The sequence below is a fragment of the Lynx rufus genome, unplaced genomic scaffold (genome assembly GCF_022079265.1).
Source record: "Lynx rufus isolate CCGP_SWC_20201006 ecotype Redwood Valley unplaced genomic scaffold, mLynRuf1.p SCAF_18, whole genome shotgun sequence".
Classification (NCBI taxonomy): Eukaryota; Metazoa; Chordata; class Mammalia; order Carnivora; family Felidae; genus Lynx; species Lynx rufus.
Window position 1 is genome coordinate 24,147,163 of NW_025814832.1, and position 26,729 is coordinate 24,173,891.

General features: G+C 38.5%; 1 protein-coding gene across 2 annotated transcripts in view; it reads left to right on the forward strand.

Annotated features, from left to right (window-relative positions):
- Positions 1–26,729, forward strand: part of SKAP1 (src kinase associated phosphoprotein 1) — a 278,392-nt gene that overhangs the window by 48,214 nt on the left and 203,449 nt on the right. For both annotated transcript variants that reach the window (XM_047081111.1, XM_047081112.1), the window contains exon 3: positions 10,476–10,501. In XM_047081111.1, the coding sequence (XP_046937067.1) occupies positions 10,476–10,501 (26 nt within the window). The remainder of the gene's footprint in view (positions 1–10,475; positions 10,502–26,729) is intronic.

Sequence of the window (26,729 nt, forward strand, 5' to 3'; positions counted from 1 at the left end):
TGGTTATTTTTTGAAGCCAGTCTTTGAAGGGGAAAAACTCTTCGTTTGGATAAAGGTTTTAACTTAACAAAGAATTCTTATTTTTTCTCTTTCTCTTCTTCCTTGTCTTCTCCTCCTTTGGTTTTCTTCCTGGTTTTCCCTCTTGCCTTCGTGTGAGTAATTTAGAGGGAAATGAAAGTATCCTTCCCCATCTTCTTTGGGATAAAATCCATACCCCATGGCATTGCTTGGAGAGCCTTGCCTGCTGCCTGTGTCTCCAGCCTTGTCTTTGACCCCTCCCTGAAATGCGCTCTGTGCTTCACTTAGGCTGAACTCAGACGGCCCTTCTGTTTCTCATGTCCATTCACTTACTTAGCAAGCATTTATTGAGCCCAATTTCTGTGCCACTGCGCCCTGAGGGCTCAGTGACATAGAGAGACAAGAGGACTGTGGTGCAGTATTGTAGGTGTTGCTCAGAGGCATACACAGAGGTGCTATGGGAGCACCAAAGGACCACCAAGGGTTCACTGGGACAAGAAGGGGCACGATGGAGAAAGTGTGCTGGCAGAGAGAGCAGAGACGTGTGAGAGCAGCAGTGTGAACAGAGGAGGGGAGAGCCTCAAAGCTAGAGCTGGGGTAAACCACTGCAGGATTTCAAGCAGGGGAATGATAAGACTGGGTTTGCACTTTAGGTCATTAGAATAACATGGTGGTAATGACATTACAGCTGACATTTACCAAAGGCCTGCCAGGCGCCAGGCCTAGTGCTCAGCTCTTCGTGCACATTATCTCAGTTAACCCTCCCCAAAACCATATAACGCAGGTATAGCTTTTATTTCTATTTTAAAGATGAAACCAAAGGAGGGGGTGGGGCAATGGGCAAAATGGTGGAAGGGGAGTGGGGGATACAGGCTTCTAGTTATGGAATGAGTAAGTCATAAGAATAAAAGGTACAGCACAGGGAATATAGTTAGTGATGTTGTAATAGCATTGTGTCATGACAGGTGGTACTACACTTGTGGTGAGCACAGTATAATGTATAGACTTGTGGAGTCACTGTGTTGTACACCTGAAACTAATGTAACATTGTGTGTCAACTATAACTCAATTAAAAAAAAAAAGATGAGGAAACTGAGGCTGCAGCCAAAGTCTGACGGCTAGAAGGTGGAGAAGCTGGGACTCCGACCCAGACTTGTCTGCAAAGACTTTGCTCATCACTTCCTTCTTCATCAGCACTGGGAGAATGGGTCAGGGAGGAGCAGGGTGGCAGGTGGACATCTTAGGATGTGGTGATATCAATATGAGTCAGGCATCTTGAGGGCTTGAATGAATCCAGCATCTGTAGACATAGGAGCTAGATTAAAAGATATAAAGGGAGTAGAATTTACAGGTCTTGGTGTTTGATGGGATGTCCACAGTAATTGAGAAAGAGGTGAAGGGGCAGTTCCTGAGTTTCAGTTGGGTGGGCAGAGATGTCATCCATTAAAACGGGGAACAAGAGATAGGAGAGGTTTGAGACTGGTGGGACAGAGGAGAGTCCTGAGAGCAAAGAGAAGAATAATGCTATTTCCTGTTTTTGGATATTTTAATTGATTGTGAAAAATCTCCACTATATACAGGCATTACAGTCAAGTCTTTGGCCATTGGTGTCTCTCCCTCCTGCCCCAGCCTAAGCCCCAGGACATGCCCTCCAGTCTTCTCTTACTTTCTTGTCCTTCATCTCACAAGCCTAGAAGAACCTTAACCTCAGATCAATTCAACTACCCATCCACCTTCTCTGCTTTTATACTTGGGCAGCTACTCAGTGCTGAAGAAAAATTACGCAGTGGGACTTAGTAAGTCTTAGTTTCCAACCCCAGCCGAGCCCTTAATGACACCTGGCAGTTACTTTACATGCTTCCTCTTAGCAACATTTCTAATTTCCTCTCCTCCCACCCTGCTCCCCAGTCCTTAGCAGATTTATCATATCACTCTTGAATGACATCATTGCCTACTTCACAAGATAAAAAAGAGGCTTGCAGGTTGGAAACCACTCAGAATCTTGCCATATCCCCTTCTCAAACATGCCTGCTTTGGGCCTCTGCCATCTGTTCTGAGGGGACTGGCCCCTCTGCATCCTGGGCCTGGCCTCTCTGTGACCCCCCCTCCCTCCCCTACCAGGCATCCTCCTCTATCTGATCCCAGATCCTCCCTCAGCAACCCTTATCTGCAAGCAGTAAGATGGGTTCTGGCATTAGCCAGACCTGGGTTCTTCTGGCCCTAGTTTTTACCTTGTGTGTGTTTTGTGCCAATCAAATCACTCCTGCACAATTTGACCATTCCAGCCAAACAGTCTCACAGTTGGGGCTTTCTGTACTCTCAGTCCCTCACAGTGTCTGGCAAATTGCAGAGATTTATTAATGTTTGAGAGAGTGAATGCAGCCTTCATAACTTGAGATATAGATGGTATGTTGGCATGTTAATGTTGAGAAATCCACTCTGCCTAGATGAGCTCTAAGAACTAGTCCAGCTTAAATATTTTTATGTAACATTTGCTCTCAGGTGAATAATGTGATCATGTTCATAACAAGGTAAATACCAAAGGAATTTTCGAGTGAATATCATGTTTTTGAACCTGCCCCCTGATTCTGCACAAGATAAACTGTGGTAGCTTCACAATGTGGACTTCTAAACTTCTATGATGCAATCAGATAACCTCTCCATACTTCGTTTTCCCATCTATAAAGTGATGGGCTGGATTAAATGACCTTCAGTGTCCTTCCAGCTGTAAAATTCAATGAGTATAGGGTCCACAGTCACAGTGTCATGCAGATAGCAGTTATTTACTAATCAGATAACTAGGAGTCTTGGTGGCCCAAGAGTAGCTATTAACCTGAAGCAGGCAAAAATAAAATAAAATTAGGTTCCAAGCATCAACACAGACACAAATGGCAGAGCCCAAGATACTACAGTTTAAAACATGGTGATCAGCTGGATTTCTTTGTAGGTGATTGCTGCCTTGTTCTCTCCAATACACAAGTTTGGAACCAAAAGATATCTCTGGTTTTCCTCTTGACAGTCTATTCCCAGCCTGCCTCCATATCTGTTGTCAAATCTCTTGTCCCTCTTCTTGGTCTTCAGTAAACTGTCTCTCAGGCTTTTTCCTTCCCCTCCAGGCTGCACATTTCTGCTGGTTTGATCACAGTGGACATCATTCCCTGTCCTTAAAAACAAGCAAGCCAACCAACCAACCAAACAACCAGTTCTTCAGCTGCTCCCCTTTATCTACAGAAAGAAAAAAAAAATCTAAACTCCGACTTGACATTTATAGTCATTTATTTGGTCACAATATACCTGGCTGGCATTTTTCTTTAATAGTTCATCGAGTTATAATTGGTTGCCTATTACACGTAGGGAGCATGGAGATTATGAGACATACAACCACAATTTGCAGTCCTGATGCTAGAACAAAGGAGAAGGGATATTTGAATGCAAGTTTTCAGTGATGTGGTGAAAGACCATAATCATTGACTAATTGAGGAAAGCATGTAGATCTCTTACTGTTGGAATCCGAGTGGATGTTGGATTGACTGTGGCAGGGATTTCATGTAGTGAAAGTGTTATGGAAGACTCTACTGGTGAGTAAGGTTTTGTTTTATTTCTTTATTATTGTCTGGGAACAGACTTCCAAAAAATCAATACTGTCAACATTGGATAACAATGCTTGTTTATTATTTAATGAAAGCTGAATTGTGACCAGTTCATAAGTAAGAGAACATTGTGTTGTCTTCCAGAGTAGGTTTCTAAAATTTGTGGGTATAGCAGGGCACCTGGGTGGCTCAGTCGGTTAAGCATCCGATTTCGACTCAGGTCATGATCTCAATGTTTGTGGGTTTGATCCCTGCATTGGGTTCTGTGCTGACAGCTCAGAGCCTGGAGCCTGCTTCAGATCCTGCCTCTCTCTCTCTCTCTCTCTCTCTCTCTCTCTCTCTGACCCTCCCCTGCTCATGCTCTGTCTCTTTCTCAAAAATAAACATTAAAAACAATTTTTTTAATTTGTGGATGTAGTCTCAAGACCACAGAAATATTACGTCCAAAAAGAGAACCTATGAACTTATGGCAGATCCTTCTGTTACATGAGTTATGTGCTTCTCTGCTATTACCACAGTATTTGTTATTTACTATCTTAGATTGACATCTGTTCATGTATAAATATCTCATAGTTTAGACCAGATTGTAAGCTTCTTGTAGGCAGATACAAGGTCCTGTTCTTTTGATGGATTGAAGGTACTGGGCTAGATGGGGCACCAGCTCCCCTCCAGGGGACTTCCCATTCCTGCCTATTTCTGAGACTGGTGCCCCAACCCCTGGGTCCCAGCCTCTAGGCCTCCACCAGAGACTTCCACCAGATGGTGCTCTTTTCCCATTTCTGTTCTTGGGTGTCGTTGGCCATATTACCCTTTGCCACTTGTCCATTCTTTTTGCAAGGTAGTAGATGAAACACTGGTACTAGAAAGAAAATTTGAAATCAAGTGAATCTTCCAAAGTGAGAAATGAAGTTTTAGGAAACATCTGTAGTGTACAGACTATTAGTATTGTTCACAAAAGCCATTTCCTTGGTCATATATAACTCTCTACATGTGGCTGATCAAGGCCATTTGCAAGGGTTTTACTAGTGTTATCAACTTGCCATTGAAGCCCTGGTCAACCAGGTTTCCATTTGAATTCTAAGATTCCATTACTAATATCAGTATAACACTTCATTCTTGGCAGTCTGTTTGGAGACAGCCATTACCAGAGAACAGAGATAGTCAAGAGGGAAATAGAAGTCATCTCTGGACCTTGAGTATTGCAGACAGCCTATCCATTTAGAAGGCACCACTGTTTTGGTATAAAAACCAAAGTTCAAATTTACATCCTTAAGAAGAGATTCAATTTTGTTTAGCAGGTGGCTTAACAAGACAGAGAATGTATGATGTGTTTTAAATTTCCATAAGTCACAGGTAAAATAACACCTTTAATAGTTTAGTTGCAAAAAAAATTCATCTAGATGTTCTAGATTTATAACATTACAGATGTTGGCCTTTCTGGGTAGCTATTTTATAATGTCATTGCAACCTTATTCATCTAACCCAGAGGGTCTTATCATTTTGGAGGAAAAGAGTTATTGACATTTTTGGAAATCTAATGAAGTTTATGGACTCTTCTTCAAGGGAAAAGAAAACATAGATTGATTTTAACCCATAATTTTAGGGAGTTTATGAGTCTTCTAAAGCTCAACTATGGACTCCAAGTTAAAGATGTCTGGTCTAACTACTCTCTGATGCTAAGCTGTCTGACAAAACAATTATACCTTCTCTTAATAGTAGATTTATTTCCTATAGTACAGTAAATAGAAAAACAGTTAATGTGGAATTTAAGAGCTTGAACTCTGAGCCAAGGAGACCTGGATACAAATCTTGGTTCTGCCATTTAATAGCTTTGTGATTTTGGTCAAGTTTGTTGGCCTTCCTGAGTTTCAGTTTCCTTATCTGTAAAATGGAAATAGTAATAGTACTGACCTCATAGGGTTTTGATGAAGGTTAAATAAAATAATACATATAAAATGTATACATAGCACAATGCCTAGCATATGTTAAGTGCTGAATATGCTAACCTTTGCTATAATCAAGAGATGGAATTATTTTTCTTTCTGAGATATTTTCAGTAATAGAGGATAAAGTAGTTTGTCTTACCTACTTCACCAGGATCTATCTAATTAGCTAGCTGAGGGGTGAAAGCTCTGAGTACTTTAATCTCAATAACTATGTTCATTGGTTAGCTCCATAGTCAAGAATTTGATACCCACCCCAACTTTCCAGTCTAATAATTAAGAGTCAGTAGCTTCATTTTTATTTATTTTTATTTTTATTTATTTTTATTTTTTTTCAACGTTTTTTATTTATTTTTGGGACAGAGAGAGACAGAGCATGAACGGGGGAGGGGCAGAGAGAGAGGGAGACACAGAATCGGAAACAGGCTCCAGGCTCTGAGCCATCAGCCCAGAGTCCGACGCGGGGCTGGAACTCACGGACCGCGAGATCGTGACCTGGCTGAAGTCGGACGCTTAACCGACTGCGCCACCCAGGCGCCCCAGTAGCTTCATTTTTAGCAGACATCTAGTGTTCTGTGACTCTTGAGTAGCAAACTAGATCAGTTTGTTTGCAGTTTGAAAGATACTGAAATATATCAGCAGGTGGACTCTATGTATTTTAGACACCATTTTGTCCATGGCACCAGAGCAAAACACTTGTCATATACAAGACATTCGACAAGTATTTGTTGATTGAGTGACTGAATTCTGTTACAATGGTAAAATGTATCTAGAGAAAAAAGTGAATTTTGCTGAGTGTTTTTTAAATTAGATTATATTTTTAAGACTTTCCTCCTCAATTTTTTATGAGAGTGCATGCTCTGGAACTAGTTGCTAAAATTGGAAACTTGTCTGCCTCATTACGCGCCGAGTAAACCGTGAGCAAGTTATCTCCCCTCTCAATACCTTGGTTTCCTTAGTTATTAAATGAGCATAATAATAGGGTTACACAGTGTGGAGGAAGTGGGTTCATATAAGAGAAGTATTTAGAACAGTGTCCAGCAATATATTCGAGAAATCTTAATGTTGTTATTACTGTCCTTGCTATTACTACTACTGCTACTGCTGCTGCTATAGATTCAAGATCCCCTCAATATGGTGAATTCAATTTATTTGTTGTTACCTTTCCCTAAGTTTCACTGAAAACCTAATTTAAAAACACAAGTAGAATGCAACAAATATTGCATTGCATGTTAACTAATTAGAATTTAAATAAAATTTGGAAAATAAAATAAAATAAAATATAAAATAAAATAAAATAAAAATAGCAAACTTTGTCTGACATGTAATGTAACTGTAAATTTTCTAGGCTATTCTGCCTAGCCGACCGTTAGGAAATTTTATTCTTCTATTTTCATTTTTTGAGGAACAAGTAAAGATGGATTTGTTTTGACTGAATGTGAAAATAATAATCATCAATATGGTTGCAGCATTTTCTCTCTGCTCATTCTGTGCTCATCTTTTTCCAGTTCCAAATATCATTTGCATGGACCTGATGATGTTGAGTATGGATATTGCCGCGGAGTGATAGCTTCCTTTTCATATTGAAGCTGAAGCTTCAAAGGGAAGATTAAAGAAGTGTTTGTTATCTATCTGCACAGGCCTGATATGAAATTCTCAGAGGCTTTTAGGATAAACACAACTCTGTGTGTGTGTGTGTGTGTGTGTGTGTGTGTGTGTGTGCGCGCGCGCGCGCATGTGTGCATGTGCCTATGCTTTTTCTTCTATATAATTCTATTGTGGTATTTGCATTTTGGTTTAAAATTTCTAGTTTCAGACTTGTTGGAGTCTCTGGCTAAGGGATAATTGTTTTCAGAATGAAGGAAAAGAATTAGAAGCTGTTGGCTGGATTTGACTAAATGCCTCCTAAAGAGCATAGAATTCTCTAGTGTGGAGTCATCTTTCCAGAGAATGTGATGAAGGCCATCTATAGGATATGTTTAATGAAACAAGATCAAAACTTTAAATGTGTTGTGTTCAGCAAAGAATAATCCATAGTGCCCTGCAGTGAGGGATGAGGTTGCTCACCTTCTCGCCTTACTTCTAAAAAGAAGTATCCTCTGTGAGCTGTGGGGTAGAGGTGTGTGTGTGAACAAACTTCTTGAGGGTTGTTGCACAATTAAGGCTTAGGGTAAGAAGAAAGGGGAAAGGTAGGGTAGCAGGATTGTTTTATACCTTCTGAAAATGAAGGGAACTAACATTCCCCTTCATGCCATTCCACATCAAGTGCTACATATGATTTTTATTGGCAGAAATATTTAATTACAACGTCATCAAGATTAAAGTGGATTCTGCTATTTAACATCAACTAGATAGACCTGCTACTTTATTTAATACCATTAAGCTGAATTATTTCTTTGTAATCAGCCTTCATATGATACAGCTATGATTGGCAAAAGCAATACTCTTGGTGGGGTGCTTGGGTGGCTCAGTCAGTTGAATGTCCAACTCTTGATTTTGGCTCAGGTCATGATCCCAGGGTTGAGGGATCAAGCTCTGCGTTGGGCTCCATGCTGAGTGTGGAGCCTGCTTAAGATTCTCTCTCTCTTTCCTTCTGCTCATCTCCATCCCCTTTAAAATAAAATTTAAAAAATAAAACATAAGCGTTATGTGAACTTATAAGATCTTCTTAACTAAAAAGAGAAAGCAGGAACCCAGGGGCACTTTACAGTAGGTAGAGAGGGGAACTGGAGATATGTGTGTGCATTGTAGTAGGGGTTGTGGGGGAGAGAGGACAAAAGAAGATGTTGAGATCATCAATAACATATTTTGCCTACTTAATAATTTGCCAAGAGTTGGCCTTTAAACTGCCACAGCATGGCTCCATTTTTTTTTCTGGGTCAATAAATGAGAACCACATTGGTTAGCAAAGTTCCTGCTGTTGCTTTCATATACATTTTGGCAAGAGAAGTGCACACACGCATGCATGCATACATGTGCACACACACACACACACACGCACATACGCTTGCACAGACTCACATTCTAATTTCTATTTCTATTGAATTGGAGGTTGGATAACTATAGGAATCAGGGGCTAGAGCTGTGGCACAAGAGAAGATGGAAAGTTGCTCATCCCTTTGATGATTTGCTTGATTAGCTGTTTTTTATTGAAAGGAGTTTTATGGAAAAACTCTTCACAGTGGCCAGGTACAGTGGGAAGCTGCGCTGTCTGCCAGGGCGAGATTGACCCATCATACTAATTTATGCAACTTAAGTTACAGCCACTTTCAATCTCCATATGCCTTTATATCAGCATGGACACCTTTCTTCCCAGCTGTTGCTGCTTTACCCTTCCCACCTCTTCCTCCTCTTATTCCCTCTCTGTCTTTCCACTGCACATGTCAGAGCTGTCCTGAACTTTCCCTGCCCTATCATCCAAGTATCTTACATTTCTCTTCACCTGATTGCCAGCCCAGAACTGTTCTGGGAAAAGAAAGGAATACGAGAAGTCAACCAGGAGGCTTCACCATCTTCTCTTCCTTATCTTTCGTAGTTTCCCACAAATTCATCTTGAATTATGGCAACATACTCCCCACTTATCTCCTTCTTTTCCATTTTCTGAATTTTTGTCTTATAAAGAAATAACCTAGGTACTCACTGGGATGATACTCTCTCAAGTAGCCTCACCTTATTTCAGTTGTGGGTATGCTGGAAGACACTCCATTATTACCTATGTATTGCCTTTTCCTTAATCTTTTTTTGGGTTATGGATTTCTTTTAAGAATTTGATTTAAAAAATAACTCTGGACTCTCTCCCAAGGAAAAAGGTGCTCAAATGCACATACACATTCCTGAGACGTTAAGATGAGGATAGAAAAATATTCATTCTATTTAGTGGCATGGAATTCACTATGTCCATGACAGGAATTAATGTGTGGTTACTATAAGCAAGATTGGAGTATGTTGGGGAGTGAGTGGGAGGTGAGAAAACAGAGAGAAACTACAGACAACACTTCTTGAAAATTTCACTGTGATATGAAGGGAAAGAGGATAGCAGATGGAGGGATATGAAGAAAGTGAGGGAGGGTTTGCTTTATTTTTATACAAGCATAAATACTGAAGGAAAGGGCCACATTGAGAGGAAGAGGTTGAATATATACAAAAGGAAATCAATACAGAATAATGTAAGGTTCCTGTGAAGGCAGGAGGAAATGGAATCCAAAGTACAGTAGACTTTTGTGGGTAGCCGCCATATATAACATTGCTTCTATGGGGGAAAGTGCTATTAGATTCCAAGTAGGTGACTTACAAATGATCCTTTCTGCTACTGCCATTTCATTAGGTTTAAGACTTTAAGGGTTGTTGGCTTTGCCAATGATACCCCAAAATAAAAGAGGCGATGGAATGACACAGTGAATTGTAAGAGCCCCAATCCTGGCATAGACACTCAAACGTTAGGTGACCTTAAGTCAGTTGTTTGGGTTTCACCTGTAAAATTAAGAATTTATGCCTAGAAGTATTTGAGGATGTTTTGGGGGGTGAGGGGGATGCTGTTTGGCTGTCATTATAAGTGGGAGTGCCACTGGTGTTTGGTGCCAAGGACCAGTGATGCTGATTGTCCTGTAATACACAGGACAGGTTGTCACAACAAAGAATTGTCATACTCAAAGCCTGTAGGGCTCCTGATGAGAAACTCTGGACCATGGATGGCTAGGTAACCTCTTAGGACCTTTCCAGCAATATGGTCAAAATTTTCTGAGTTACAGTGAGTTAAATGTTGCCTTCAGGCCATTGAGAATCTTCCAAATCTCAGGGACGCTTTGGTTTTTCTCAGAGTGAGTAGTGGCTTGGCTGGTTATTGACTATTTAGCAAGCTTTTTTGGGCTAGGTGCTGTATCTACCATATGTTTGACTTATTTCCATTCTTTTCCTTGTATTTCAGGTACTATTGGGATTTTCAGCCCCAAGGTGAGTGCTTTTTTGACCATTTATGGTTTCACACTAAAAATGTGTGGATGGTGTTGTTTACTTCTGTGTCTTCTAAACAAGCTTCTACACAGAATGGTATTAGCCATATCTAAGGAAAGTTAGTGGAGTGTTTAATTAACCTTCACCCTGCTGGGCTCCCCTGCCCTGCTTTTTAGCAACAAGAGGCTGTGATGCATCTGCCTTCTGAGTGGATTGGTGCTAGATTATTTTATCAAACCAAAGCTATAATATGCTTTTACTCCTTGAGCTTTGTTAGATGCCAACAGGATCCAGTAGCATTCAAATAAAATGGTGGCCGAGTCCATAATAAAAACCTTGGGAGGGCTCCAACTCAGCTAATCCTTCATTTGCTCCAGAAATAAATTCCAGTTTGTTACCTCCTTGGTCACAGTGGTCTTCCACACAGCCTGCCTGTCTGGCAGCAGAGAAATGTCAGAAATAGAGTAGTGTTGAAATTCCCACTAGAACAGTGTTATCACATTTTAATATGAGCCTCACTGCAGCCTCGGTGCTTCTAATTGCTTTCAAACCATTGTTTTCCTGCTTTTGCTTGATGAACCCAGCATCTGGCATGATTCTAAAAACTACAACAGACAGCTGTGTGCAAAATTAAAAAAAAAAAAGGACAGGATTAGAACATATTTTTAAAAGGCTCAAAATTGGATTTTTTTTTGCCTGAATTCAGTTTGAGGGGGTGTCTTTCAACTATATGCATTTTTTTCCTTTTTAGTACTCTGATTGAGAATGTCAGAAACCTCATTCTGAATATTGATTATTAACCTATTATAAATGGGGGATTTTCACTTTTTTTCAGAGAATCACAGAGTGTTTTAGATCAAGCTTGCAAATAGTTTTATGAACTCTTTTGCTCTAAAACTTTTTTTAATCAATTGCAAACTTTTCCAGGTTTTTTTTTTTTTTGCTCTTAATATTGTCAGTGTATCCATTGTCAGTGAGCAGTAATACCATAGAGAAATTCAAATTGTGAGGAATGATACTAGTTTTATGAAAATTTTAATTTTCCTAGCTCACACTTTTAGTGTATTTCAAGTCTATATAAGGTTTTCTTTAAAAACAGTCAGAAATATAATACCTTACACTTTTAAAGGCTTTTGACTCTTGTACATTGGTTGTAGTATTTATAATATTTTTTCATTTATAATATTTTAAATAATGTGATGTATTACTGTGTATCTCACTGTCCTAAAGCATTTATGGCTAAAAACATAGACTGAGAATAGAGAATTATATGTAATAATGTAGCAGTTTGCTTTGCAGACTATGAAATATGCTCTTCAGGCAATGGCCCTCTATAGTTCAGGGTTTAACAGATGTTAACCAAAATCCACAGGGGCTAGAATGTGAATGTGAACTGGCAGAAACGAGTGGAACTGTGAGAGTAGAATTAATTACCTAAAGGAGAAATAAAGAATTAGTGTCAGAGATACGGCATAGTAATGTGTTGCGAAGAGAAGATACTTTGGAGTTTAACACAGGAGACTATATGGGACCACAGAGACAAAGGGCAGATCTTACCAGATTCTTGTAGTGGTGGCATTGCAGTCACCTTCCAGTTTATGGCAACTTCTACACAGCCTTTCTCTCTTAGAGGACAGAGGTAGAGTAACCAACGGAACAATTGAAGAGTTTACTTAGAACAGACAACTCTATTTGCTTCTCAACAATGATTGGATATAGGTAGCAAATTCTTTGCTCATTTGGAAGCACAAGTAAGGAAAGATCAAGTTGGAAAACCCATACTGATGTCTTGGCCCCAGCCTTGCTCTTCCCCCTAAGACATTTTTTTGACGGAGTATCTTTTACCTTGCTCTTTTGATCAGATCTTAGCTGATTGCACATTCAGAAACTGGCAGAGTGTGCGGGGCAGGAGGGCACTAACAGGTCTCTGGAAGGCACTATAGGACATTTTAGGGATATGAAAAGAATAAGAATATGTAAATAAGAGAACAGCTGGCAAAAGAATTTAAAAAGCCCTGGAAGACTAGGGAGTATTGGGAAGGGAATGAGAAAGGACAGAAATGATGGCCTCAAACTTTCTTACCATTTTTATCTATGGCAGCATCCTCATGCAGGAAGGTGATGGGATGAATTTTATTAACTCCGTGCATTTGCCTAAATACACACCTGTGTTCTTGAGGATATTTGGACTAAACTAGAGTCTGGTGCCTGGGAGGAAAATAGTTCTTAATTATAAAGGATCTCTTATTTACACATCTCTTTAGTAGTACACATTTAAACATCTGGTTATGGGAAAGTCTGTGATGAGTTGGTACAATGTGGTGAAAGGGTCACCTTTAAAGAAAGATGCTTGGGAGGATGGACTGCCCCGAGATAGAAAAGATTGCAAACAAACTCTTTCTTACCCATCATTCCATTAAACCCCAGGTTTAATGTGGTAGCAGGGTGACCATTGAATAGTGTTAGGGAGAGTCTTGTCCCTAGTCTAGAGAAGAAACATGCCATGGTAGAAAGAGCGTGGACGTTGAGTCTTGACAGACCTGGTTCAAATCCCACCCAAAACATTTAGCTAAAGGTCATGTGACCTTAACAAGTTGCTTAATTTCTCTGAAACTCAGCTTCTTTATCTATAAAACGGGAGATGCTCCAGACACTGTGCTAAGTCCTATATATGTGTTCTCTTATTTGATTTTCAGAACAGCCCTATGAAGCAGGTACTAATAAACCCATTTGACAGACATGGGCACTGAGGCACAGAGAGGTTGAGAATTGTTCAATGTCGTGCCCCTCAAGGATTCTAACTTGGTCAGGCTGACTCCATGGCATATGCTTTTTTTTTGAGATAGAATTCACATAACACAAAATTCACCCTTTCAAAGTATACAAGTCAGTGGTTTTTAGTATAGTAAGTACAGTAAGAAACCTCATGCTCATTCATAGTCCCAGAGCCCATGCTCTTCGTCACTGTATTTTACTGTCTCATTTGCAGTGCTGTTACGAGGACAAATGGTAATATGTATAAGCCCTAGCACAGTACCTGGGCATAGTGAACAGTGAGAAAATGTAGTGTGCATTTACGAGTGTGTTAATGGCAATTCTTGCCCTCACATTTCCACCCAAATTTTCTTATTGGCCCACAGTCACCTTCCTGAATGATGTTTGTTAACAAAGAATGAAACATGGGGAAAATAAAACATAATCCAAATAGTTTATTTTCATGTGGAAGGAACAGAAGTGAAAGAGCTCTTTTAGTGAGCTCAAATATGATTGGAGAATGTGGGAAAAGCTTTTTATTTTTATTTTTTAATAAGACATAGATTCCTTTCACAATCCAAGTCCTGCTTGCTTTAAGAACTTGTTTTTCTACTTAATGTTTCACTTAAAGTTACAAAGAAAATTCACTGGGATCTTTGCCGTAGAGCTTTTACATTTCATGAATCAGGTATCTAAAGCAAGATATTGATCAGATGTTAAACATTAGTTTTACTTTTTGGATATAATGACAGTATGACTTTGTGGCATTAAGCAAACTGATATACTTCATTTTGTTTAGCTTCCCTTTTTGTAAAACAAGTTAATTATCAACAGTTATAGTTTAATCAGATTTGAATTACAAGGTATAATGTTTTTTTTTTTTCAACGTTTATTTATTTTTGGGACAGAGAGAGACAGAGCATGAACGGGGGAGGGGCAGAGAGAGAGGGAGACACAGAATCGGAAACAGGATCCAGGCTCCGAGCCATCAGCCCAGAGCCTGACGCGGGGCTCGAACTCACGGACCGCGAGATCGTGACCTGGCTGAAGTCGGAGGCTTAACCGACTGCGCCACCCAGGCGCCCCCAAGGTATAATGTTTTTAATTAGAAATTTATTACTGGAAAAACATTATCATGAATAGTAGAAAAATTGCCCACCATGGACCCAGAGCCTAAAGCAAATGACATGATATTTGAATAAAAATTTAAGAAAGACCATATGTAAATATATATAACAACAAAAATATTTTTTTTAATCCAGTGGTCACTATGAGCCAGTGAAATTTCTTGCCAGCTTGAAGATTCTTTGAGTATCTTCATGAGGGGTGTGGAGAGTTTCTGAGAAAATTATTCAGTATATTTTAATATGAAAAATTTCTACTGTGTGAACCTTAAAAACCCTATTATGAAATGGCAAGCCTGTATCCCTTATCAAAGTAAATTGCCTAAAAATATAGTTTGGCATAAGCAAATAATGCAAAGTGAATAAAGAAAATGTTATTATAAAGCCTTATTAACTGTAGGCTTTAAGAGATGTAAGGGGCACCTGGGTGGCTCAGTCGGTTAAGTGTCTGACTCTTGATTTCAGTTTAGGTCATGACCTCGCAGTTTGTGAGATTGAGTCCTGCATTGGGCTCCACGCTTACAATGCAGAGCCTGTTTGGGATTCTGTCTTTCCCTGTCTCTGCCCCTCCCCCCCCCCCCCCCCCCCCGTCTCTCTCTCAAAAATAAATAAATAAACTTAAAAAAAGGAGATTTAAAAGGCATATCAACTAATGTGTAGACCTCATTTTCATCTTGAGTCAAATAAACTATAAAGAATTATATCTGTGAGAGAATTAGAAATTTTAACATTGAATAATTTACGTTAAGAATCTACTGTTGACTACATCAAAGTAAAAAGCTTTTGCATGACCAAAGAAACCATCAACGAAAAGAAAGGGCAGCCTCCTGAATGAGACAGATATTTATTTGCAAATCATACATCTGATAAGGAGTTCATTCCAAAGTATATAAAGATACAACTTAATGTACAAAAAAAACCCAAACAACCTGATTAAAAAGTGGGCGAGGACTTAATAGACATTTTCCAAAGAAGACACACAGATGACCGACTGGCAGGTGAAAAGACGATCAGCTTCACTCATCATCATCAGGGAAATACAAATCAAAGTCACAATGAGATATCACCTCACACCTGTTAGACTGGTTAGTATCAAAAAGACAAGAAATACCAAGTGTTGGCGAGGATGTGCAGAAAAGAGAACTCTTACATACTGTTGGTGGGAACGTAAATTTGTGCAGCCACTATGGAAAACAGTTTGGAGGTTCCTCAAAAACTTAAAAATGGAACTACCATATGATCCAGCAATTCTGCTTCTGGGTGCTTATCCAAAGAAAACAAAAACACCAATTCAAAGATGTGTATGCATCTCTCTATGTTCACTGCAGCATTATTTACAATAGCTAAGATATGGAAGTAACCTAAGTGTCCATTGATGGATGAATGGTTAAAGGTGATGAGGTAGATTTATACAATGGAGTATTACTCATCCATTAAAAAGAATGAAATCTTGCCATTTGTGACAGCATGGATCGACCTAGAAGGCATTATGCTAAGTGAAATAAATCAGTCAGAGAAAGCCAAATACCATATGATTTCACTTATATGTGGAATCTAAAACAAATGGGGGCACCTGGATGGCTCAGTCACTTAAGCGTCCAACTTTGGCTCAGGTCATGATGTCACAGTCTGTGAGTTCGAGCCCTTCATGGGGCTCTGTGCTGGCAGCTCGGAGTCTGGAGCCTGCTTCCGATCTGTGTCTCCCTCTCTCTCTGCTCCTACCTGGCTCGTGCTCTGCCTCTGTCTCTGTCTCTCTCTCTCTCAAAAATAAACATTTAAAAAACAAAAATAGAAAAGAAATAAAATAAAACAGAAACAGACTCATAGATATAGTAAACAAACTGTTGGTTACCAGAGTGGGTGAAATAGGTGAAGGGGATTAAGAGGTACAAACTTCCAGTTATAAAATAAATAAGTGACAGGAACGTAATGTACAGCATGGGGAATATAGCCAATAATACTGTAATAACTTTGTATGATGACAGATGCTAACTAGACTTATCATGGGGCCCATTTCATAATATATGTAAATATTGGATCACTATGATGTACACTTGAAACTAGCAGGAGATAGTATGTCAATTATACTTCAATTTAAAAAGAATCTATTGTTACTATTTTAGGTGTGACAATGGTGTTATGCTTATATATATATATTTTTAAAGAGTCCTTATCTTAGAGAGATATACACTGTGATATTGAAAGATAAAGTAATAGATGTCTGACATAGTATTCAAAATAGTATGGGAGAGGAAGGAAGAAATGGGGTGGGGGTGTATATTAGACCAGATGGATCATAAATTGACTCTGATTGTTGAGGATGGATGATGTGTACATGGGGGTTTATTACACTGTTTTGTCTTTTGTATGCATTTAAAATTCTCATAATGCAAAGATAAAAGAAAAAGAAATCCAGGTTGAGAATTTTTTTAAATGTGACATTATTCTTATATTTCTATTGTAAGAACTAGTACATTAATGCATTAGATATTTTATGTGTCTTGGGCACAAAATACATAGAATAGTTAGCCTTTTTCAAAAAAACCCCTGCAAGTTTAATGTTTTGTGATGGAAAGAGCATGAGTTTTGACATCAGAGGTAAATTTGAATGCCAGCTCCTCTACTTACAAACTGTGTGAGCTATGGCAAGTGACATAACCTCTTCATCTACAAAATGTTGCTAATAATATCTACTTCATAGTTATTGTGAGTTGTAAGAAATTATAATGCTATGACAAACTCAGGGGGAGTGCTTGCTTCCTGGTAGTTACTTACTACACACAAAACCAAAGTATTATTTTTATGTTTCAAAGGAGGTCTATGTGAGTAAATCCATGCATAGAACTTAAACAATATGTACCTCATGTCTTCCCATAAAATTCATCTATTCCAGCTGAACCCTAGTATAGGGCCATGTATATATTTGTGAGGTTTGCATTTAAAGGATGCATGTGCAGGATTTGTATTGGTAGGCACTTCTGAGGTTAGATTGATGAGCTTGCTGCTCTGTAATGTCTGAGACATGTTGAATCGAAGCAAAGATGTCATTTAACTTCTCGTCTCTTACTATCACATACTTGGGGCATGTAGTTATGACAGCTACAAGAAGCAAACCATTAACGCAGCAAAGAAACACCATCTTAGCACTAAAAAAGGAGAAAAGGGTCTCCCTTTGAAGTTGGAGAGAAGTGTTTTTAAATTGATGGAGTGTACAGTGATTTTACTAAGTTTTATTTATGAAAATACTCTTTGCATTCATGCCAGAAGGCTTTAGCACAGTCGTAAGTAGGATTTATACAAAGAAACACAGCCCAAATTTATGACGTGTTTGCAACTGTAAGAAAAAGTCTGAATTTACAATATTTGTAATTTATTGTTAAATATCTTTTCTATCACTATTCCTGGAATGCTAATATTTTATAAACACAAGTGTTGGTTATGAACCTAGAATATCCTAACTTATACTACTTTTTATAAAGAAGTCTTCCGGAATGTTTTCTATGTCTTTTGGGGATTTAATAACGGGAAATGTACACAGGACGAATACTCTTGCCTTTGGCTTTAGCCCAACCTCTTAGCATCAACAATCTTGACAGCTGCTTTTGTGACTTGACTTCCTTTAGGCCTTTCCCCCTTTCCTTTTTTGCTACATTTTATACAAATTAATCTGTAGAAAGTGGATATACACACAAGTTGTTTCTGAAGTTAATTACTGACTTTGATACCTTTTCAAATATTTTACTTCCTATACATCTACTGTTTGGTGCATTTTTTTAAAAAGAGTGCACCAGTATATTTTAAAATTAATACACTGTTTTGTAGCTATTGCCAAAAAGAGTTAAGATTTTTCTTTAATGAAAAGACTAATTTTTTTTTCTTTTCAAGGTTAAAGTTTTCTAAGATTTTTATGTTCTTTCTAAATTCCCTATTCTGGAATAGATGATATTGAGATGTAAGAAAAAGAATTGAAAAAAATAAAATAAAAAATAAAACCTATTGTTGGTCAAAAAAAGAACTGGATTTAATACAGTTGAAGGAAAAAATCATTGGAATCAGATGATGCTGCCTTCTGTGTCCTCTACACCATGAGTTATATGTAAGCATTCCTTAGAATAGGAAAGACTCCAAATAACCTGAATGTCTAGCATTAGGGGACTAGCTGAATAAAGTACGTCACATCCATTTAATGGAATATTACATACAAGTTAAAAGAACATAATACATATAGATGTGTAACATGTAAAGTTCTCCAAGGCATATTGTTAAATGAAAGGGCAATTTGAGCACACAGTGTACAATTCTCTGTGTGTGTGTACATGTATCTTGCACATGTGCTTGCTTTTTACTCAGGTATAGAATATTTTGGGGAGGATACACATGAATCTGTGAACAGTGGTAACCTCTGCTGAGGGGGATATCCAGATGAGCGGAAGAAAGAAGCTTCATTATTCATATCCTTTGGTACTATCTGAATTTTCACCATGTGTATATATTATTTTTAACTAAATATTGGTTAAAATGAGAAATGAGATAAATCTATATATGCTGATATGGAAGAACCTCCAAGATAAATGAATGGGAAGAAAAGTAGATTACAGAACAGGACAAATACTAACATTTGTTTAAAAAAAATCCACTAACACAGACTCTTGTTACATTGAGATAAAAAATTTATGGCACACTCAGAAACCCCCAGAATGGTTACCTCTGGAGAGAAGAACCAAGAGAAGCAAAGGAAAATGAGATTTCATTATATACCTTCCTGTAATGTTTGAAATTTTTTGCTCTGGGCATGTTTAACTTTTTTTTAAATCTAATAAAGAAGTTTACTATAGTTGACAATACTGTATTGTATATTTGGAAGTTGACTAGAGTAGATCTTAAAAGTTCTCATGATAAGAAAAAAAATTTGTAGCTATGTGAGGCGATGGATTTTGACTAAACTTACAGTGGTGATCATTTCACAAGATATACAGATCACGATTTTGTCCACCTAAAACTAATACAATGTTGGGGCGCCTGGGTGGCGCAGTCGGTTAAGCCTCCGACTTCAGCCAGGTCACGATCTCGCGGTCCGTGAGTTCGAGCCCCGCGTCAGGCTCTGGGCTGATGGCTCAGAGCCTGGAGCCTGTTTCCGATTCTGTGTCTCCCTCTCTCTCTGCCCCTCCCCCGTTCATGCTCTGTCTCTCTCTGTCCCAAAAATAAATAAATGTTGAAAAAAAAATTAAAAAAAAAATAAAACTAATACAATGTTGTATGTCGGTTATAGCCCAATAAAACTGGAGGCAAAAAAAAAAGCTCACAAAACGACCTCATTTAACACAATAGTGAGCTCTTTTTCAGTAGAATCATGATTTGGTAGTTTCATGTCCATTCAGATATTTTTTCCCTCTCCTTTACTTACTTATTTTTACATTTGAATTTACATCAGGCAGAATCCTGATGATGGTATGAAATAACGGCATTCTCTGTTGTTTAGTGTTTGAGGGCCAGCAATATATACGTGTGTTAGGTTGACTTATCACTTAAAAGTGAATTTAAAAATAGATAATAAAGTAGTATCATATAATACCCATGGTCATCGATAAAGAACACCTTTCTTACCCCATCTCAGTCTTTTTTTTTCCATATGTGGTCATTAAAAGTTCATGAAATTTCTTGTTTTTATGCGGATGCAAAGAATGAAACTGATAAATAAATGACTGCTTTAAGTTTGATTAGTCTGGGAACTTTTGTTGAGGAAAAAAAACATATAAATGATTTCTCTTGGAGAGTATTTTCCCTGGATAATACAGAAAAGTATGTGAGGAGTAGTTTCTGAACCAAAAGTTTGGGCATAAGAACTAATCTACTTCAGGAGTGCTGCTTCTAATGAATTCTCATGTTCTGGACACAAAATATTGAGAGAAATGTGTAATGTGAGGTAAAGTGGAACATAACATTTTTCGCTTTTCTGCTCAAAACTTCTGTGAGTAAGTAGGTTAAGTCTTTGGACTTGAACCCCAGTGAATTTGTTTGATATTTGGAGGCTAAATAATGTGATGGTCGAGCCTAATTATACAGCAGTGATTTTTCGCTGTGCTGCCCATCAACACATACTTCTCTCAGAAACTTGTTTAATAGTTACTGTTTACCAGGATGGCTGAAGTACCACTAATACAGGAAAGGGATGGCTTAGTTATGGACAAGGGAATTATATGATATGCAAAATGAAGCTTCCAGTTTCTGCTGACTCTTGTGAGGCAAAGAGTAAGAGAACCAACCTTCACACCTACCCTTGTCAGCTGACGTGTACTTACGCAGACTTGCCAGCCTGACCCGGTTCTTGATCACAGTTCATCACCAGACGGCATTTTCCTAAACTTAAAATGCAACACCCACTTACCCTCCTTAAGATTTGTGCACTTTCCTCGTGTTAGCAATACCCTAATGAAGAAGCAAACATAAATCTTAAAAACAAGGAAATGCTCTTCCATGTGAAACTTCTGTTCCAAAAAGGACCAAACATTGAATGGAATTGTTGGTAGTGAGAGATTTTGGTTGTTGATGTTGTTGTTACGTGTTGTTATCATACACGAACACCTCTTTTTGAGGTGGGGTAGGCGTGGGGAGGCTGAACTTTGTCACCCTCTGCCATTTCAGCGTCAGTGGTATTGGAGGTCTGTATTACTCAAAGACAACTCACCTTCTCTTCAGTACATTAAAAGTCATTTCATGTCCAGGAGCACCTGGGGGGCTCAGTCGGTTAAGTGTCTGACTTTGGCTCAGGCCATGAGCTCCTGGTTTGTGAGTTCTAGCCCCGCGTCGGGCTCTGTGCTGACAGCTCAGAGCCTGGAGCCTGCTTCAGATTCTGTGTCTCCCTCCCTCCCTGCCCCTCTCCCGCTCACACTCTGACTGTCTGTTACAAATAAATAAACACTTAAAAAAAAGTCATTTCACATTTTCAGGCCTGCTAATCTTACCCACAGTCTATTCTTTATTATATGTTGTTTTATTTTTACTCTTTGGATTCTTTTCTTACATCTGATCTTCGCCCTATAGATCATGGAGTTCTATTCTTCTTTAGCAGAAGATACTGGGGTCCAACTGGCCTTACGGTTTCTCTCAAGAAGAAGAGATATGGGTAAACTAACTGGGGTATAATAGATCCTAGAATGCATCAGGACTGGAAGTCATTGCTAAAGACTACTACAATTTGTTATTTGGGAGAAGGAAACAAAAAAGATGGGAGGAGAGAGTGGGATGAACCAATAGTCATAAAATTGCTGCATTCATATGTAATTACATCTTTTTTGAGGCATTTTCCTACTGGGAGACTTAAAAGATGATAGTGCCAGAAAGGAAGTACATTCTTTAATTAAGCCAGGTCAGAACTGCATTTGGGTGTGAAGTATGTTGGCCCATTTTCTATGAGGCAGGGTCAAAAATACCCAGGATTCAATAAAATCAAACAGAAGATGCTGGGAAAAAATTTCAATATATTGATAGGACAAAACCCAAAGTTTTCGGTAAGACTTACAAAAGACTATCTTTTGTAAGCATGAAATCCATGCCAAAAGGTGTTATTTTAAAAATCACTGTAGGGGCTCCTGGGTGGCTCAGTCTGTTGAGCGTCCAGCTCTTGGTTTCGGCTTGAGTCATGATCCCAGGGTTGTGGGATTGAGCCCTGGGTTAGGCTCCACCCTGAGTGGAGGGATTCTTTCCCTCCCCCTCTGCTGGGATTCTGTCTCTCTCCCTCTGCCCCACTCCCCAACTTGTGTTAGTGCTTCTCTCTGTCAAATAAAAAAATATATAAAAAATTAAAATTAAAACCACTGCGACAACACTACTCCAATAAATTTGAACCCGTGAATTGAACCAGCTCCTTCTTCGCGAAATCACTGACCACATTTGGCTTTGTTGATCAGTTCAATGCCTAATGTGGTTACTAGCATTACTACTATTTATAATGATTTATACCTTTGATTATAGATTTACTTCACCCAAGTAAAGAAAAAAACACTAATTAATAGCATATGCCATAAATCCAAGTCATTGACGGTCATTCAGTATGCTTTGCCTTTGAGTAATGATCATGATTTAGGAAGCATACAGTTTTGAAGACTGTACAGCTCAGTGGATTAGAACAAGAGCTTAGGAATCAGACAACAAGGGGTCAAAGCCTAGCTCTGCCACTTATGAGTCACTTATGTGACTTTAGATAAGTTATTTAATCTCTGTGTCTCGATTTCTTTATCTGCAGCTTTGAGATAATAACATACCACAGGATTAGCTTGAGAATTAAATGAGATAGTATGTGAAGAATCTTGACCTAGAGCCTGTACCCAGTAAGCCTTCAGTAAGCTGTTGTATTGTTATTCTTGCTATAGCTTTCTCCTGTAAGTCAAAGCATGTGGAGAATTCAGTTGAATAGCTTCATAATAAGAATTAAACACTGAAAAATACAGTGGTCCAAGGAAAACAGAACTATGAACCAATAATTCCAGGTTATGATTGCCTGGTTGACATATGACAAATGCGTTTATTTTACATTGTATTTATCCATATATACCAAATACTTAGGTTTACATGTTTTGAATTCTGTCAAAGTCTCATTACTATTGAAAATATTCTAACCCAGCAGGCAAGGCTCCATTTTAGTACCAGTTGAACGATAACAGTAGTAGATAGAATGTGTTATTATAAAGCCAGAATGATTGCTGACAGGCTATAATTTGCTTTATGAAGTGTGCGTTGTCACATATACAATTATCTGGTTTGTATTTGTTGCTGCCAGCCCCCCAGTTTGTTAATGTCCAGAAGTTATGCCTTATGTGAAACCTAAAAAGGGTTAAAAATCTCAGCGTTTTCTGGTGGGGGAGGGGTAGGAGCAGGAAGGTTCACTTGGTGGCTACCTTTTTTTTTTTTTCTTTTTTAAGAACTAGGATGATGCTACACACTGCAGCCCACCCTACTGGTCAAAATGAAAAACTGCATCATAAAAGACCACTTTTTAGAAGGAGGGGAAAAAAAAACTTTTCAGTTTGTTCCCCTGGGTATTTTCCTGTCCAACCCCCCACTGACAGGTGTAGTTCATTTCTGAAATATTATTAAGCTATGCTGCACTTTTGGTTGTTGGATTCACAGATGTTGTAGTGACTGTGCTATAAGCGTCTAAGCAATTTGATTCCATTTCTAATCATTTGGACTGCTATTCTCTGCAATGATATCCCTAAAAGTTCTTAAGAAGGCTGTTATTCTCAGCATGTTGAAAATAATACAATTAGTAAACAGTATCATGAGCTAAAAAACTTAACGTTAAGCTCAATTTATTTCTTGTACATTCAAGATCTAGTTGGAGCAGCTTTTTAAAAGAATGATAAATGGGAACTTTCTTTACCTGACCTATCATTTGTTCTGTAGACTTAATGACATTCAGTACTATTACACTCACTGCCAGGGCCTTGGGGGAAAAAAAGAATATTTATACATTGAGTTATGGCTAGATGTTGGGGGGCGGGGGATGGCCAGGAAGTCAGGCTGCATCGAATGGAGAAGAATTTGAGACCTTCACTACACATGGATTAATCACAAGGACTAACCACGTAAATCCAAATGGATATTTAGAAATCAGTGAAGCTTCTAAGATGTTCTGTGGGAAACACCATACATTTTCTAATGCATGAGTGTGTGCAAAATGTTATCTAATTTATAACACAAGTGTTGACAGAACTTTAGCTTTGGTGTTGCAAATGGGCTCCATAACATATTTACATGTGAGGAACATTTCACATATATGGGCACATATGTACCCAACCTATTCTAGTTGGTGTTATATTCAATAACTTAGGTGAATGCTTATAATAAGGAATAATAAGCAGCAGTTTTTCTAATCTTACCTTAGTTCAGCTTTGGGAACTGCATTACCATTAAATTGGTCTGTGAAAACCTGGCAATATTAATGCTATGAAGCATGAAAACTAACTGGATTTGGATCAGGGACCTTTATTTATAGCATTTTCTTTAGGATTTATTAGTTTAAAGAGGGAGCTGTGTGTCTCATGGGTTCTTAAATATTAAATAGAGTCAGAAGTCGTGTGTTCCTTTCCAACAGCAACAATAAAAACAAAGAACAAAAAATTGCAGACAATTCTACATTAATTTCAATTTCCTGATTTTATCCAGAGGTACTTGGTGAAGTGATAGCAAACCCTAGGAATTTTGAACCACACCATAGAAACAGTTGGTTGCAGACGTGAATAAAGTCTTTATAATAGAGCTCACAATTAATTAGAAGTAAAAGATGATGGCTTCATACTAACGTGGAAAAACCATTGAGCCTTTACATGTTGAATAAGCAAACATAAACTTATATGTTTTATCTATTTGTTAACTGTCATGTTACTTTTTATGCTTAAACTGCTTTCGGTCTGTTTTCAGTTCTTTGGTAAAGTTGTCATTATGGCCTGTTTTTGTCCCTAAATAGTACCTGTAAGTTAAGAATCAGATGGGTTTGCTATGAGTCAAAATAGTTACAAGGGGAACATCATCATGGTTCATTTTTTTCCCCCTGTTTTATTTGGAATTGAATTAGGAAATGAAAGTTTTTAGCAGTCTAATTCACTTCTCCATAAAGTTTATGGAGCAGCAACAGCTGGTTGAATCCATGGCAGAAAAAAGCCAACTTCTAGTGGCCAAGCTATTGTTTCAGAGTTGGGGGGGGGGTGGGACTCATTAACTGTTAATGAAAACACAGGGAATAAAAACAAATAGCACAGAAACCCTAGCAAATAATTACCTCACACCTGACACAAAGCTGCTTTATATTTCTGCTCCAAACTTCAGAAATTCCCAACTTATCATTCTATGGAGCATGGATGAAATTGAGTTTGACTCTCAGGAACGAACAATAGAGAAAGCATCCCCCTTATAGGCCCCTCAGCACGATACTCAGAGGAGAACTGCCATTGAATATACTGGGAGAGTATCCGGTGCCCAATTCTTACAACACTTAGGGTAGAGCAGCAAATTACCAGCTAATAGCAGATGAACACTTGATATAGTTTCCCCAGATCTTGTACAGAAATACAAAGAAAAGGGACCAGAGGTGGTGGATGTGATTAATGGAGATATTGTGTGTTAGAATATATATCTGTGTAGAAATATATTGATTCTGGGCAAGTTGCAATGGGAAAGTGTGTCTCCAGTGGCAAGGGGTCTTGCTTGTGAGAAAGCCACTCTAAGCAGATGGAGTTCTAAGCCCTAATTGTAGAGCTGCTGAATGGAAGTGTCTGTCACTATAGTTTGTGATCATTTATGTCTGATCCCACTGGACAACGGTAGTGGCCACTTGGAACTGCGATTCTCAGAGCTGCAGATGAATCCAGCGACCACTTGCGGTTATGTTTTAAGGAAAAATGATGTTCTAAACTTAAACAAATCCAAAATGACCACAGTAATTGCTGGTTCTCCTATAAAACTTTTCACCCATGCATCTTGAGTAGTTGTAATCATTTTAATTACACGGGAGTGTCTATTTATATACTGTTATAGGCTTTTTTCTGTGTGTGCCCAAGGGAGTTGGGCCACTTGATGTGACACTAAAAACACTTCTAGCAACATTTCCATCATCAGGAACTAATTATGCTTGGAAGTAAAACATATTTTTAAATGTTTCCCCCCACCACAACCATTTTTAGTACTGACCCAGGCTCTGTTTTTGCTGCATCGAGTTGTATACCTTTGCTGTTGATACTTTACAAAAGCATGGCCTTATATTTGGCACAGGAATGGCTGTTAAAAGCCCCCCTTGGGTAACTATGTCCAGAAACCATAGGAACCACATGGAAGTGACTTTTCCATTTGAAGTTGATAAATCAAATGCCAAATTCAGGCAGGTATTTTGGATGAGATTTTTTTTTTAAGTTTATTTATTTTGAGAGAAACAGAGAAAGTGTGAGTGGGGGAGGGGCAGAGAGAGAGGGAAAGAGAGAATCCCAAACAGGCTCCATGCTCAGCACAGAGCCCAATGCGGGACTTGATCTCACGAATTGTGAGATCATGACCTGAGCCAAGATCAAGAGTTGGATGCCTAACTGACTGAGCCACCCAGGCACCCCTGGATGAGGTTTTTTAAATGGAGACTCTAAATCCAATTGAATTGGATTCTGAAACAGAAAAAGAACATTAGTGGAAAAACTGGTGAAATCCAAATAAAGTCTATAGTTTAGGTAATAGCAGTGTACCAATGTTAATTTCTTGGTTTGGACAGACATAGCCTAGTTATGTAAGAAGTTGACATTGGGAGAAGTTGGGTGAAGGGTGTGCAGGAACCCTCTGTACTATCTTTGCAATATTTACAATAAATCTAA